The sequence below is a fragment of the Otolemur garnettii genome, unplaced genomic scaffold (genome assembly GCF_000181295.1).
Source record: "Otolemur garnettii isolate 467f Iridium unplaced genomic scaffold, OtoGar3 scaffold00072, whole genome shotgun sequence".
Taxonomy (NCBI): domain Eukaryota; kingdom Metazoa; phylum Chordata; class Mammalia; order Primates; family Galagidae; genus Otolemur; species Otolemur garnettii.
In genome coordinates, this window is record NW_003852467.1 from 335,027 (window position 1) to 352,264 (window position 17,238).

At 35.6% G+C, this 17,238-nt stretch overlaps 1 protein-coding gene across 1 annotated transcript in view; it reads left to right on the forward strand.

Annotated features, from left to right (window-relative positions):
* The window catches only part of CFAP47 (cilia and flagella associated protein 47), a 296,774-nt gene that overhangs the window by 169,299 nt on the left and 110,237 nt on the right, over positions 1 to 17,238 (forward strand). The window contains exons 42-45 of the mRNA XM_012807582.2: positions 376 to 521; positions 11,582 to 11,711; positions 12,506 to 12,717; positions 15,286 to 15,460. Of these exons, the coding sequence (XP_012663036.2) occupies positions 376 to 521; positions 11,582 to 11,711; positions 12,506 to 12,717; positions 15,286 to 15,460 (663 nt within the window). The remainder of the gene's footprint in view (positions 1 to 375; positions 522 to 11,581; positions 11,712 to 12,505; positions 12,718 to 15,285; positions 15,461 to 17,238) is intronic.

Genomic DNA, 17,238 nt, shown 5'->3' on the forward strand with positions numbered 1-17,238 from the left:
TAGTCCTTTATTTCTAGTTGAAGTTATTCATTATGCTCTGTGAAACATTATATAGTCCACAAAAATTTGAAGACTTTAGGATGACCACTTTGCTATATATGTAACTATACTGAGGTTAATTTTAAAGGACAGTGAAATTCCATTTGTAATGAAAGTATTTATTAAGAAATCCTTAATGATGGATTTTGTTATATCAAGCTTGAAATGGGACCATTGTACTTTCATTAACAACTGTATGTATCATCTCCTAATCTTGTATGCTAATGAACATTTTATATTGATTCCAAAATTTTAATCACTAATTGAAACAGCTGCTTTATTTAAATAACACTTATAAAATCATATGCCAACAATCTCTATGTAATGTTTTGCTAGCAATTAAGTCCAATTTCGTCAGAGAATTTTTCTCTTCTTCACACAATATTTACCTGGAAACGAATGAAACTGCAATCTTGGAGATGTTTTTTCTGCCTTTTAATATCCATGTGCGCTATTGTGTAATCATCCTGAGCAACAAAAAGGTAAGAACGGAACTGTTGTCTGTGTGTTAATCATGGGCTGCCAGTTTAATGGACTAACAAGTACAAGGTGGCGTGAGGGCAGCTGGAGACTCTAGAAATGTACATCATTTCGGCCATCAAGTTGCTGAGCAAAGAGCTTATTCTACACAAGTTGTGGGTACATTTTATGATGGGTAAGTAGGGAAGTCTGATCACAGCAACCTTGCTGTGGCTTTATCTGTATCTGTGCTTGGTTATCTGTATCTGTGGAACAAATTGTAACATGCTGAGTATGTATTAGTCCATTTTGTGCTGCCGTAAAGAAATTCCTGGGGCTGAGTAACTTACAGAAAAAAAGTTTAATTTGGATCATGGTTCTGCAGACTATACAAGAAACATGGCACTAGCATCTTCTTCTGGTGAGGACTTCGGGGAACTTTCAGTCAAAATGGAAGGTGAGGGGGGAGCAGGCATGTCACATGGTAAGAGAGGGAGCAAGACAGAGAGAATTAAACAGCCAGCTCTCTCATGAACTAATAAAGCCAGATCTGACACCTTATCACAGAGAGGGCACCAAGCCATTCATAAGGGATTTGCTCTCCTGACCCAAACACCTCCCAGCAGGCCCCCAATTCAACACCTGGAGATCAAATTTCAATGTAAGATTTGGCGGTGCCAAGCATCCAAACCATATTATCAATAGAATGGCTTAAAATAACATGTTTATTATCTCATAATTTTCATGGATCAGAGGTTCAGACACAATGTAGATAGGTTCTCTGTTTAGAGTCTACCAAATATTCATTTAAGGGATCAGCCAGAACTGGGTTCTCTCCTCAGAGGCTCAACTGAAGAAGGATATGCTTCTAAACTCCCTTAAGTTGCTGGAGGAATCTATATTCTGTGGCTATGATATTTACATACCTTGCACCTTCAAAACCAGCAAAGGAGAAAGAAGAAGGGAGAGAGGAAGAGAGATGTGAAAGAGAGAGAAAGTGAGGGAGAAGAGAGGGAGAAAGCTAGAGAAAGAGGGAAAGTTTTATAACATTACTTCTTCCAGAAAGACACTGGCCTGAGAAGGGTATTTACAAAACCCAGAATACAGCCCTAATTGTATCTGTTATGTGTACACTAAATTGAGCACATGTGCAATGAAATATTGGTAATTAGAAAGAGATACTGCACTTACACCTAGTATCTATAGAGTCATTTACATGTTTAAAAACAACATAGACTATTAAATATGTAAAATATAGTTTAATTTTATACTTAAAATTATCACTTAGGAGGAAAAAATGCCTTTTTATAAAGGCTTATTTTTAATAAGGATAAATTTTGTGGTTTTAAAGGAGTTCAGGATTTAACTAAATTCTTCTTTATATAAAATTTTAAAAAAATAGTAACTGTAATGTGACCAATAGTTTGGGGTTTTGGTTTTGGCTGGTTTTTGAGATAGGGTCTTTCTCTGTCTCATGGGCTAGAATATGGTGACATCATCATAGCTCAGTGCAACCTCACACTTGGGCTCATGTGATCCTCTTGGCTCAGCCTCCCAAGTAATTAGGACTACAAGTGTGTGCTACCACTCCTGGCTAATTTTTGTATTTTTTGTTGAAATGAGGTCTTGATCTTGCTCAGGCTGGTTTCTACCTCCTGTCCTCAAGTGATCCCTCCAGCCTTGGCCTTCCAAAGTGCTAAGATTATAGGCTTAAGCCACGTCACCTGGCCTAACCAGTAGTTTGATCAAATGCTTCACAATTCCTTTTTTATATTAATTTATAGGAAACACTAGAGTTAATTCTTAATAGCACAGTAGCATTGATTTTATTCTTTGAATTAGTCTATTGTAATATTAATATTTGCTCAAATAAATTTAATCTAATTAATCAAAATATGATTATACTAAACTTGACATCTCAATTTATTACAACATGACTTTTGATTACATATATTTTGTCCCTGTCAGAGAAAACAAGTCTGAAAATTATATTGCTGTCAATTGAGAAATAATACCCTCAACCTAAAGGATTCCATCCGATTACAATTACTTATGTAGGGAAACACATCTATTAATTTACACATTCAATTATATTACTAATTAAATTGAAAAATCAATTACATGCTTAAATAGATGATCAAACATCCAAGCCCACCTAGTTTAGCTCTGTTCTTATTAAATGTACAATAACTGCTTTGCCATTAAGAACCACCTGTTTAAAACTGTAATTAGGCCTCTATTTGATAGCTTTCCACGTATAAAATAAAAAAAAATTCTACTAACAGTGCTATCCAAAGAAAGGCCATTTGTTTCATTTTGGCTGTTTGATTTGAACTTCATTTTTCTTTCTTCTTCTTCTTTTTTTTTTTTTTTAGACAGAGTCTTAATTTCTTGCCCCCATTAGAGTGCTGTGCTATCATACCTCACAGCAACCTCAAACTCTTGGGCTCGAGGGATCCTCTTGCCTCAGCCTCCCAAGTAGCTGAGACTATAGGCATCCACCACAACACCAGGCTATTTTTTAGAGGTGGGGTCTCACTTTTTCTCAGGCTGGTCTTGAACTCTTGAGCTCAGGTCAATCCACCTGTCTTGGCTTCACAAAGTGCTGGAATTACAGGCATGAGCCACTGTGCCTGGCTGATTTCAGCTTTCAAATAAAAAATGAAAAGATTTATGTAGCAACTAAAAGTAGAAACAGTTTTATAGATCTTCTAACAATGTCTGTAGAAATCTCATGCTATCAAATGTCAGGCATTTAAAGAATTTTTATCTAATATGGAATGAGGCACATTAATTGGAGGAATCTCCAAGCAGAATTGGGGTCCAGTCCCTGAGGAATTGCACCTTTTGGGAGGAAGAGGCAACAGACCCCTTTATAAAGCACACAAACACTGCAAAGTCAGAACAATGCACTGACATACCCCTGAGGCTCTGTCTTCACTGTGGGGCCAGTATGTGACCAGCTCCTCTGTGTAATTACCCAGCAATGATGATCTGTATGAGGGAGGTAGGGACATCAGTCAGGGATCCTTGATCTGGGGTCTAAGTTAAGAGGAGGTTTCAGTTGCAGCTACCAGCCCTTTTCACCAACCCAGAGCCTCCCCTCCCCCAGTAGATTTATCTTCCAGGCCTATGTTGTCCTCATCTGTGTACAAACCTTAGCTGCAATAAATTGAGACCAAATTCCAGGCATTGCTGAGTTGAGGAAATAGGGATGGAAGTCAACATCTTTGCAGAACTTAAGCAAATTGGCCCAGCCCCACACCAGAGCCCCACATAACAAAGCAAATGTCACCCTTCGAAAGCAATATTATTTTTGTGGGCCCTCTCATTTCTTGAAGGAAGGTGTAGAATATGGAGAATGACTATAACAGATTTTTAAGCTTGTCACCTTCAAGCTGGATTTCAACAATTTCATTTTAATATTTTTGTTCATTTCTTCCAACATAATTCACCAGCAGTATAAAGCCAAGTTTCTGGGCAAAGAGAGTACACACAGAGAAAGAGCATAATCCCTGTACTAAGGGAATCATATTCCAGAGAAGAAGGCAAAGTTGCATGGGACTGGCTCAGTTTACAGAGAAAGTTATGTGAATTTGAGTTATTGATGCCCCCTGTATGTGGATGAAAAAAGCTTACTAAAGATATGGCACATTGCTATGAATTAGAAAAATTCATCTCTTAGTCAATGAATATAGCCTTGTCCTGGGACAACCTTGCCCTTCCTTCACAAGATGCCCCCTTGCAAAACACACTTTTTGCTAGTCTATGTGGTATCCTGGAGCATGTTCACTAATTTCTTCAAACCAGGCATACAAACTATAACAATTTTTAGCGTAGAAGGGTGCATTCATTTCTGTGTGATACTACAAATAGAAGTAATTGATGAGTAGAGATGTTTGGTCAAGAAGGACGTGTAGAAGTTTGCCAATAAAGTGAAGAAGTTGGGCAGGGGAGAGATGTTCTTGGGGGAAGGATTCTAAGAACATGAGGAAAGCAGCTAGCATGAAATTTTGTGGATACTTGGATGACTGATTCTGAGAATAGTTTGTTGAAAGTGATAGAAAATGGGTTGCATGGATAAACTGAGTAGGACAGTGAATTTTATAATTATGATTATGTTATCAAAAGCAGGAACCCAGTGGGAGCATAGGTAGGATCTGATTTCATCTTTGTTTTAGAAAACATCTCAGGTGTTAAAACAGTGAGTAGATTACAGGTTGGAGAAAAGACCTGAAGGCAGTGAGACTGGCTAGGAGACCCTTGTAATCTATCACATGTTCCACACAACACTGCCTTCTGGTATTCCCTCTGTAATTCTAGGGAGGGATGCTGAGGAACACAGTTTATATTGCTATACAGATCAAGCTTAACAAGTCTAGGTGTTGTTCACACTTGAAGTGGAGCAAGTTTTTGTGGTGATAAAGGGAAAGAGATTCTTGATTTCTTTGCCATCATGATTACTCTAGCGTCTAGGGACAGCTTCCTAGTATTTGATGAGATGATGTCCAAAAACACACCATGAATTTTTAGTAAAAAATGAATTCATATTTGTGTTATTTAAATATATTTTACCTTTTCAAAATGTCCATGGAATAATCATCCAGATATGTAATTGAGATTGTGTTAAGATTATCTTTTATTGAAAAAGTGGAACATTTCAGTATAGGTATGTAAATCTTTTCATGAGTATTCTAACCCATACCCTAGCTCATCTCTGTGACTTAATTATTATAAATAATTTTATCAATTCTGATTAGGTCCACATTATAATTATGGCAGTCAAATATCATCTACAATGATTAATGAGCTCTCTTTAGTGTATGGAATTTAATGATTTAGAATTTTAGCTTAAATCCCATGTGCTTTGTTTAGATATCAAAATAATATAAAATTGTTCAGCCAGTTCAAACAAATACATTTTGAAAATCTAGATCTAGGAAAAGAGAATAAGTAGTACATATTATGTATTAAAAAATGGAGATTTTTCTGTCTGTGTCAATGTATTTTTCACTTTGTTTTTCTTTTTTAAGATTGAAGTTATTTGTATCTGGAGGGTAGCCATGATTTATCCAAGGTTACCCAGCTAATTAGTGGCAGAGCTGAGATTAAAACTTTCCTGCCAATTCAGTGTTTGTGTTACTCCTTTCTAGGTAATTAACTGCTGGTCTTCTTGTAAACTTGCATGTTACTGTGCAATTTAAGTAGTACATTTAACTAGATTCACAAGAGGAACAAAATATCTTCTGTAAGGGCTTCTTGGAATTGACAATGGGTTTTGGCATCTTTCTGGAAAGTATAATATCAAGTAAGCATGCCAATTATAATATATGAAATAAAGAGCAGGAAGGAAGTTACATAGGTCACTATTAGAACAACTCACATTGAAAAGTGTCTGCTATGTGTCAGATAATTTCATTTCCCTTATCACAGCCTTTAGATTTGACATACAAGGGGTTATTTACTTTAAAAATTATTTATTTAATGTTGTGTTCCTTTCCTGGTCTAATTTTATTCCAAGGAAAGTGAAGGGATATAATTAGACTACACTACAGATCATGGCTCTTCTAAAGAATGTTCTGACACAGACAAGACAGACACTATTTTTAATTATACTAAGTAATTTTTAATAAAAAAGAACATTGAAAATGAGCAAGTTAGACAAAATAAATTTTTGAGAGATGGTAATATACTGTGTGCAAGACATAGAGTTAAAAGGAATTGAATGGAGTCCTAATAATATTTTAATTGGCTAATCAATGGCTGAGAAGCTGTGCATAATTTATATTCGAGGAAAATATTTTGGCAAATAACAGTTTGGTCCTTTTGAATTGATTCACATGGGTTGTTATTCATTTTCATGCATCAAACAAACTATAGTTCAACTTTCATTCAGGCTCTCATTAAAACAGGTAATTATGAAAACTCTATGCTCACTGAGTCTAATTGCTTATGAATACTATATTTTAGGTAAAACAACCATTTTTAGATAAAAATAAGGATAGAAAAAAGTAAATGTAAGAAGTTAGTAGCTTGTTTTTCCCAGTCCCTGCTTTGTTGAATTGATGTATTTGTGCTCTACTTGAGCTATTGGAAATTTTACATCTTTAATATTGATCACTCAGTTGTATTTGTACTAAAATAGGCAAGCACAGAGACAAAATTACATTGCAAAAGCCTAGCTTATATTTTTGTTTGCAAAGCATGTGGCTGCTTAAGAAAAAGTACTATATGAACATTATATATAATGCAGTATTACTAACAGGAATGTATAGAATTAAATACTAAACAATTTTTAAAATTCAAAGTTTTCCATATTCCTTTGTTTCAGCATGAACTGTAGATAATTATGGATCTTAATAGAATTTTATGCAACATTATGTTGTAGAGCCCCAAATTCAGGGTGTTGTACTTGATACACAGCTAAAACCAAACACTGTGACACAGGTGCTTGGAGACAAAGGTTTATTCAATTTGGACAAGATAAGAAGGCAGGAAGAAAATCTCCTAGATCTGTCTTGTCGGACAACTGAGACAGCGAGCTTTGCTCAGCTACCACTTTGGGCAACCAAAATAATAAGAATCAAGAGATAGTTGCAACTTTTTGGGGAGCCATTCATTACTTCTGCTAAACAAACTCATGGATTCTTCTTGTGGCCCTGGTGCTATCTCCTTTTGTTTCACAAAGAAATAATGCATCTGAAGTTAGTATTTGCTGTGAGAACAAGGGAATGCTAGGAAGGAAGCAAGCGGTTAACGTGTGCCAACAACTGAGGGCCTAGTCCAGTTTTACATTACTTCAGTCTTTAAAATAGGAGTGTACTGAAATCTCAAGAAGCCTGCCTACAATGATCATGTGAAAGTCCACCACCAAATGAATTATGAACAAATCTCATTGGGTAGATAATAAAGCCGTATAAAAATTAACCTCATAATCAGATATTATTCATTCTTACATTATATACAGATTAATTTTTAATTTCTACTATCTCACTTCCTTATGATATCTGTAATATTTTGGAATATATGTTTTTATTACATGATCAATTTACTTTTATTTCATATGCATATATATTGTTTACTCAGTTTACTCAAAGATAATTTTGGGATAGTCTCTCAGTCATGCCGGTAACATTGTCTTGAGATTATGGGGTATTTGAAAACTAGTTATGATCCTAGCTTCTGGAGATTCCAGTATAAGATTCTCCATTGTGGGCAGCACCTGTGGCGCAAAGGAGTAGGGCCCCGGCCCCATATGCCGGAGATGGCGGGTTCAAACCCAGCCCCGGCCAAAAACAACAAAAAACTATATAAAAAAAATTCTCCATTGTATCTAAATTTGCCAGATTTCATTTACAGTGGTCCTTGCAGGCAGAAGGGGGACTGAAGACCCCATTCTTGGCAAGGGAAAGCACCACCAGAAAAAGGGAGGGATGGAGAAATAAGCTGAGCAAGGCAGAACAAAGAAAAGTCAGCTGAGAAGCCCTGCTTTCTAAGAATAGATGTACTCCTTTTAACACACTGACTGCCATGCTAGAAAATTTTCCTTACAGCCACAGTATTTCATTAGGCCAAAATCGGTCAAGAGACTTGTAAGTTATATGTGCTTCATGAGGCCTCAGGCTCAAAACTAGCATAGGTTAGGTACAACTCACGTGACAGTTAATGTGTTAAATGGATCTCTTATGTGCTTTGTAAGTGTCTGATAAAGGGTTAGGTTAGTATTTTCTTTCATGTGGTCCTCATTGCATCCTTTCTATCATTCCCTTTTTAAGATACAGGGATTTTTTTTAAAAGATTTTATTATGGAGAATATAAAACATATATAGAGAGAAGGAAAAATAATTTTCCCTCTACCCTTTGTAGTTCCTTAATAGGGACAAACCCTTATAATTAAAAGAAAAACAGCTATTAACATGTGTATTTCATATGTACATGGGAGATACAAATGCAAGGAATCTCAACAAGGTGGTTTAGAACCCAGGCTTACATAGTATCTTCAACAAAGAAAAGTACATTTTTAGAGTAGTGACAAGACCTAGGGGAGTCAAATTTAGGGAAGGGAAATGAAAGGGAGTTTGTTAGCTTAATCTGATGCCTCCTCTAGGCTGGTAGGGTCTAAAATTGTCCTTTCTAATGGAAAGGAAAGGAGGACACCTTTGTCAATTTATGTCCTTTTAGGCAAACAGGGGAAGGCAGAGAGCTTTTCTTGTATCTGCTTCTTCTCAGTCGCCTCCAGCTTAAAATAATTCTCATACAGGCCTCTGTACTTTTTCTTTGTTGAGACAATAGGGCCCATTTGCTGTCTATGGTGAATGTACCTTGCTCTGTAAGCGTATATCTTGCTCTTACTCAGTAAACCTTTCTCTTTCCCAAGAAACTTGGTTTCATGCTTGCCTTAAAAAATAATTCTTATACAAAAGAATCATAATTTGAGGAGATTTATTTTGGTTTACTGTTCATACAATTGTAAAGTTAAAACTACAATAAATCTCTCCTGTACCCTTCACTCGGCTACAATGTTGCATAGCCAAAAATATTTCATGACTATAATGAAGCAAAAATCAATCATCACAACTTTATTCATAAATAATTTAGTATTTCTTCAAGAAACACTCCCTTTCTTGATACTCCCATTATTGCTAAAATTTTTGTAAAATTTTTCTTTATATCATCAGTCATCTAGGCAGTGTTTAAATTTCCCTGATTTGTATGTTTATTTTCTGTCATTTCATTTTCCATTTCTTTGTTTGAATTAGGATCTAAATAAGGTTTGTCCATTGTGATTGTATGATATGTCTTTTGAGACTTCTCTGTAATTATTTTTCTTTTAAACTCTAGATCTGTGTTTTTCAACCTTTTTTTAATCTCACTATATGCTTGAACCTATAGTTAAACTTCCATGGCACGTGTATATTATGTTGATTTAAAGAAAAAGTGTAAAAAAAGTAATATGCTTACTATGCTTTTGTTACCTGATGAAAAGGGTCTGGCTGCCTGTCACCATTTGCCAATATGCATAGCTGGGGATAAGTCCACCAAACTTTATTTGTCAGAAGGCTGGCAAACAGTGAGAGTGGCTTCTCCATTTCCAAAATCACAGTTTTATACATACATAATGGTTCAAAGCAAAGACCACATTAACTCTTACTTTAAATAATAAATAGCACAACTCAGTGACCTATTACAACACCTCTAATTCCACAGACAATTTCCTAAACTAGTCAAGATGGACATCTTTAGGGTGGGAGCTCAATTTACAAAATGATAAAAATAAGAGGCAGGAGGTGAAGGTCACTTAGGGCCTAAACAACCAGACCAGCTGTGTCATGCCTGCCCTAGCCTGACAGACTCCATCTTATTCTCACTGCATGTGCTTTCACTTTGAACTTATTTCTAAAATCATTTAATTAATGATCTTTAAAATTTTCACAACATGCTTAAGATCCTCTCCTGGCACACCAGTGTGCCATGGCACCCCAGTTGAAAATCTCCACTCTAGATCCTTAAAATAAAGGTATTGATCATCTCATTTTACAGAGGAGAAAAGTGGAAGTCAGAGATTTTGTAAACTTGCCAGAGGCTTATTAGCTCATAAATGGCAGTACTAGTTTAAACCAGGCATGCTTACCTCTATTAGTCTTTCTTTCACTATACCATATTGCTGCCCTTGCATTGTTCCCACTTTTATTTTGTATTCTTGTTTAGCTTGTTGACTAAAAGAAAGAAACTGGAGGCAGAATCAATATAAAGGGTTGATTTCAGCCAAGGGTGAGAACACCTGCCCAGAACACACTTCCAACTTCCCTTTGTAACAGAGGGAATGACCTGGGGAAAAAATGGGCAAAACTGTTTTGTCTCTTTAAAGCCTCCTCGACTCTTTGGAAACTGGGGCCTCCATCCTTACCTCAGGCCATGCTCCAGAGGGGCAGGATAATGTCTATTGCTTTTTATGTTACAGGAAATGGTTCAGCTTAACTGTCAAGATGGAGATGGAGGCCAGGATCGGGGCCTCCCAGGAGGGTGGAGGTCCTGGCCTAGTCTCAAGCAGAGATGGGAAGATTAGAATCATTAACTATTGTTGAACTACAATAGCCCCTCCTTTTCTTTTAAAGATTTGTTTTTCTGCTTATGTTCAGGAAATTTGGTATTTTGAGAGGAATATTCTGACATTTTTTCCTGCTTTTCCAGCAAAGTAATACATTTCCCTTTCCTTCTTATCAAACCACTTGTTCTCTTCTGATGCAGCCTCAAGAGCAAGTGCTAAGCAAGCTTTCCAATACTTTTGGGAGTGCTGCATTCAGTCTTTGTAACAAGCAGGTTTTTTAAGACAACAGGGGACAAATTGGGGGCTGATACAAAGTAGTTTGACAGGAATTCTCACTTTTTTCCAGAAATAACATCGGTTACTGATTGGCTACACATTGTTGAACCATGGCATATGAGTTATGGTGTCCAGCATATGGCATTTTATGGTTACTTGGCATCAGTTAGAGCCCACATATCAAGTGGTTTCAATTATTTAGCTCAAGGGGAGAGTGAGACAAAACTATTGTTACATGCTGTCACATTTCAGTGCTTTTCTGGGCCTGATAATTAAAGACAGCTCACATTCCTCAGATAAAAAGTTTATTTTCATTCCCAAGCCCTTTGTACTTCCTGCATAATCATTTGTTCTAAGAGATTTTCAAACCCTTATGTGCTAATTTTGCATTTTAAAATACAGACTCTTGGAGACTAAAATGCCCTATGAGAATAATGTCACTCCCTTTAACAGTAAGTTACAGAATCAAGGAAATTTTTTCATTGCTTGTTTGTTCATTTCAAGATAGCAATTTTACAAGGACATTTGTAGCAACAAAGAACAACTCCTGTCTGTGCTGTCCCGAGACCTTCTTAATCCATGCATTCTGCTTGCATGCTATATTTGAACATTACTTTTGCTACCCTTTTAGAGCCTATATTGCTTAGAAAAGCACAATGCCCAGCAGTTATTATGGTATGCAGATTTTCCTCGTAGCACAAAGATTTATCATATTTTATGAGCTTTTAAAATTTAATATTATGTGTGCTTGTGTTTTAGATCGGAGAATTAATATACGCTGTGGAAGGAAAAGGAATGATTCCTTTACCTTCTAGCTTTTTCCCGAAGGAAACTTCTTCAAGTTCCATTGACTACAGCACTTCGCCAGACGAAGGTAGAGTATACATGTGTTTTCTTTCATGTTTAAAATTGAAGGATGAGGATGTTTCTCATATAGTTACCTAAGCTTCCTCTTAGCAAGTTTCTCCAGCAAATAATTAGATTTTAAAATTTCCCATTTCAATGTTCTGTCAATACCCAGGAAATGCCTTTCTAGCACTATTTCGCCACTAAAAAATAAATTAATGGTGATTTTGTTTTAAATTTTCCTCATTAATCTTCAGATAAATATCAGAATTTGGCATACAGAATATTCTATTTAGCAAAATTTTTCATTTCTCAAATAATTTGGAAATTATCACACTCTCAACAATATATATATTGTTATATAACCTGGAGTTTTACCCTGGCCTTTAATTCTTGATCATTGACTTTTAAAGAATGAGGCACGAAAATGTGAAGTTGTTCGTGAGAGAAAATGGCAGTTCTCGATAGTCCTTGATGGGGGTCTTTTTAAAAAAATGTTCATTTCTGCTCCTTCTACTTTCTGATCATTGATAAGTCACTGAAATTGTGAGTATGTTGATGATGCTTCTATAAAAGAAGCGTTTGACTAGGACTCTTCTTAGAGAATACCAGTAAAATATCTTTTATTCCTGAAGAGTATAACTCTTGAGTCACTGAGTTAGAACTAATAGAAAAGTGCTATCCATTTATTTTTACTCTGTTTAATGAAGGCCATAACTGCGGTTTTTATATTCCAAACCTCCCAAATTCTTTCTGGGTAACAATGTCAAGGGCATGAATGTTGATTGCATTCATGAATATATATATTTTTATTTTCCCTAGAGCTAAATAAGGAAGATCCAGTTCTGTATTTGAAATGTGATATCCGTCAAATCCTGGATGTGGAACTTAAATTTCCCTTAACAAATGAAGCAAAGGAAAGGGCTTTGGCGTTTGCTGCGCAGCAGCAGATGTCAGATATTGAGTATGAACGAAGGTTGATCACAGGCACTCTGGAAAGCAGTAGTGTCCGTGTGGCCATTGCGCTGCTCGGGCTGAGCAAGATTGAGGTAAGAAAGGAGAACAAATGGTGCATGGAAAGTACTCTCTTTTAAAAAATATACAGGGCTGTTACTACTTTAGCATTTTACCTAGAAAAATAATCAATATTGTTTTTCCCCCAGGAAAATAGCTCAGTTGACTTCTTTTCTTTTTTTTTAACCTCATTAAATAATCTGAACAAAGCATTCTACTATGTAATTTGAGGCATTATAGGGTAGTTATTAATTCATTGTAGTTGCACATTAGAATGCCTGGGAGAACTTAAAATAGTGCCAGTACCCAGACCTACTCCAGAACTGTTAAATATGAATCTGTGGCAGTGAGTAGGTGGGAACATGTTATAGAAGTTGCCTGGGATATTGTATCGTATACCTAGGCAGGGTCAACTCTGATTTCTGATTACTGAAAATCCCAGTTCTAAACTGTCTTTCTGTGTGACTGTGGGCTGGTCACTTCCTCCTCAAGTCTCATTTTTGTAGTTTTCGTATGGAAGTGTTGGTAATTTATAAAAATGGAGATAACTACGTAAAATGCTTAGCATATTTCCTGGTATATGATAAGTACTCTCTTTATGCATGGTAATGTGGTTATTATTATTATGACCATTATTACTACTATTATATGCTCTATTATTATAGCTTAAGATAGGGTACAATCATTTTTGTGATTAAGAGAAAGTACAAACTATTCTCAGATAACAGCCAAAGTGATTCTTATAAATGCAACCCTGTTCATATAGCTCCTCTCTACATATTCCTCCAATGCTTTCCAGCTGATATCAGATGAAAGCCCATAGCCCACATCCTTCGGATGGTCTACATGACCCTCCTGGTCTGTCCTACCTCCTCCCAGATCCCTGCTCTCCAGGGGAGTCTGTTCACTCAGGCCACATCTCAGCATAAGCCCCCTTGCTGTGCTCTGCTATTTCTTTTCCTGGAAAGGGCTGTCTCTTTTGATCACTTTAGGTCTCTGCTAAAATGCTATCAGTGATGTTCTTCTTCACCAACTTACATACATTTTTATATATGTTTTTTATCCTTGTTTAAGGTTTACTTTATTTATACAGTATTCATTTTAACAAATAATTGGCATTATAGGAATGATTTCATTTTTTAATTTGTCAGAATACAAATTAGAACTAATAGAAAACCTAACCAGCCTAACCACAGATTTCTAACAATTTAATGATGGCATTTTAAAGATGACCTGAATTTTTAAGCTCTGATTAGCTCAAAAATGTTAAAGCCTGAGGCTTTGCTACCCTCTTGACTATCTTCCCTACACTGTGCTTCTAAGAACCTGACAGTTTCTTCCACTCAAACCAAACTGCTTATTACTTCTGCTACAGAACAGTGCATCTAGGAAGGTTTATGTTCAACTTTCAGTACACTATTACAATAAATAGTGCACTATTACAAATAAATGCACCTTCCTTGTGTATCTGGGAAGGTTTATGTTCAACTTTCAGTATACTATTACCCTATTCCAATGTGTGGCCATTTCAAGCTTTAATCGTGTCACAGCACACTCACTCACTTTCTTGTTCACCCCTTCTTTCAGGCTTTGCTCTTTCTCTCTACCTCTTTTTCCTTTTAAATTAGTTTTTTCATTACTATCTGTTGTGAAAACATTTTATTTTAAAAAAATGGTTGAAAGAGGCAGATTTTTGTCCATTTGTATGCGTGTTTTTTTTTTCATTTTGTATGCAAATGTATAGTTTCTCCCTCTTCCTTTAGCTTTCTCCTTTGAATTCAGCACACTTTTTGTGTTTATTATGGCATTTAATGAATTGTTCTTTATTATCTTTACTTTTATGTTTGTCTGTTTCTTCATTCAGATTGCTAATTCTAAAGTATTTTTCTTAATGTGTATTTGTCTATCCCTTGACATTTGATTCATGATTTGTGCCCTGTCATTGCTTAATTGAATTTAAAAAGTGCCTTAAATACCATTTTTAAACTTCTTCACTTTAACTTAGAGAGCTGAGTTTATCTTCAGTATTTTATTTTTGGAAGGACAGTATTGAACTAGATTGTGTCTAAAAGATCATATACATGGATATAAGTCATTTTACTCACATGTGAGTAATGCTAATGAAACTAAAAATATCAAACATTGTTATGAAGAGTTGATGGACATCTGTGGAGGGCTAAGGCCTAGTTATTTTTATAAAGCCACAAAACTGTCATTAGAAAAAGAGACTCACTCTATATACATATATATGATGTATCTGATGGGTAGATGTGAAGGAGCACAGGTTAAACTGAATGAGGGAAGTGATTTTTCAATGCTGGTCACTAGTGAAATGGTTTCCTCCTAGAGGCAATGAATTCCTCAACACTGCAAGCATTAGTGCTGGAGACATGGGCCATCTCTCAATAAAGGAGAACCCTACTGGTCCTGTAACTGTACATGTAATATCTCCCACCAATTAATTAAAAATAACAAAGTGAACAAATTCAGTCCCTTATTAGATTTTCCCCACTTGTTTAGTCTAAATAAATAATGTTGTCTTTTGTGTTTTAGAGCTAAAAGTTAGAAGAAATTACCATTTCAATTTTATTATTTGTTTACAGTCGCTTATGCTCTTTAGTATGTCCAAGATGAAGAAGCCTAAGTCTATTTCATACATAACTGAAGTAAGCCTCCCTGAGCACTTTGATATTCCAAAGAAAATTAATATCCCTCAAATTCAAGAACCACAATCTAAGTTGACGAAATCTCAAAGAATTAAACCTGCAAAATACTCAGGTAATTAATGATATGAGGATTGAAATATATAGAAGTGTTCCAAGAACTGTGAAGTATTAATACAAGCTTCACAGTTAGAAGCAAGAATGAATTACTCTTTTACTCATGAGGTATTCATAATATAATTAAGTAGAGTTTCAGCTACATGAGTACAAATTAATGAATGATATTTTGGATTATGAAAAACCAACATATTATATAACAGTAATCTACATTTTGTACTGAAGTTGAATGCTAAATTACTGACACTAAAATTTGCAGACCTGTCTTTCTTAAAAAGTAACAATCTCTTAAAGACAATAAATGGACTTTGCAGAAGGTGAATTCTTGCTTTGAGAAGAATTTGTTACAGAATTTGTACTGAAGTTGAGTCTAACACTGGTTCTAAAGAACAAGATGGTTGTCAATGGCAAGAGCTTGGCAGAGGGGAACAATGTCTCATTTACGAGTAATTTATTTTTGATCTAGACCAGGGTCTTTATTAGTTGAGTAGTGTACTTAAGTTTGATACTCCTGGTACCCCTTTATTCTGTTGCTGTGATCAAGAAAGTGCAATCCAAATTTAATATGAGTATTTATACACTAACAAATATAAGTGGTAAGCTGTAAACACTGTGACTACATATTTTTAACTTTTCAAAATTACCTTTATTTTTATTTCAATTTCTTTCAAGCTGCTGGGTAATAGTAGAAATATAATTTCTTCATGAGGGTTATTCCTAGGAAGTTCAATATCTCTAGCATCATGAATTCTAAATCATGCCTTTGCTGAATTTGGTTTTGTTGAATTCTCATTTGTTAGTCTCTAATAGATTTGTGTTAACTTTAATAAATTTCTAACCCTAAAAGGGTAATTACAAATTATAAATGACAGAGTAATCTGTTTACTTTACCTCACTAAGAGAGCTGAGATCCCAGACTAAAATGTTAAATGGCCATTGCATATAACAAGGATTTAAATGATAGATCTGAGCTGAGGCAACAAGGATGGTGGATCCTGTGGTGAACTAGAGAGTAGATGCCTTGTCTAAACATTTACATTCCAAAACATAAAAATAAAATCCTGAGACAGCCAGATAAATGTGAGGGAATATTTGGCTTAAGAGCAGTCAGTTTGAGACTCCTCATTGTAAGTTATTGCCTTGCTTTCTTTTTTTATTTTTACTAACTCCAAGGTTTCAATGTGTTATTAAATTTTCAAATGAATAATTTATTCTTTTTTTTCTTTCTGAGACAGAATCTCACTCTGTCACCCTGGGTAGAATCCAACCCTTAAACTCTTGGACACAAGTGATTGTCTTGCCTCAGCCTCCTAAGTAGCTGGGACTACAGGCGTGTGCCACCATGCCTCTCTATTTTTAGTAGAGATGGGGGTGGAGGCGTGTGTCTCCCTTGCTCAGGCTGGTCTCCAACTCATGATCTCAAGCAATGCACCTATCTCTGCTTCCCAGAGTGCTAGGATTATAGGAGTGAGCCACTGCTCCTGGCCTGTGAATAACTTATTCTGATACTTTTTAATATTTTTTGAGATAACTGGATAAAACTGTGTCTATTTTAAAACACAGCTAGGATTCTCAATCCAAGCTATTATTTATTTAGCCACTCATTCATCCACATTATTGAGCATCAACTCCCTTTAGACAAAATGATGACGATTGCTATATTCTTCCCTTTAGAGGACTCACAAATAAGTAGTTCTTATGATGTAATGGGTTAATTGCTATTGATAGCCATATTTTTTTGGAATATGTTCACAAATAAAACTAAGAATACAGTTG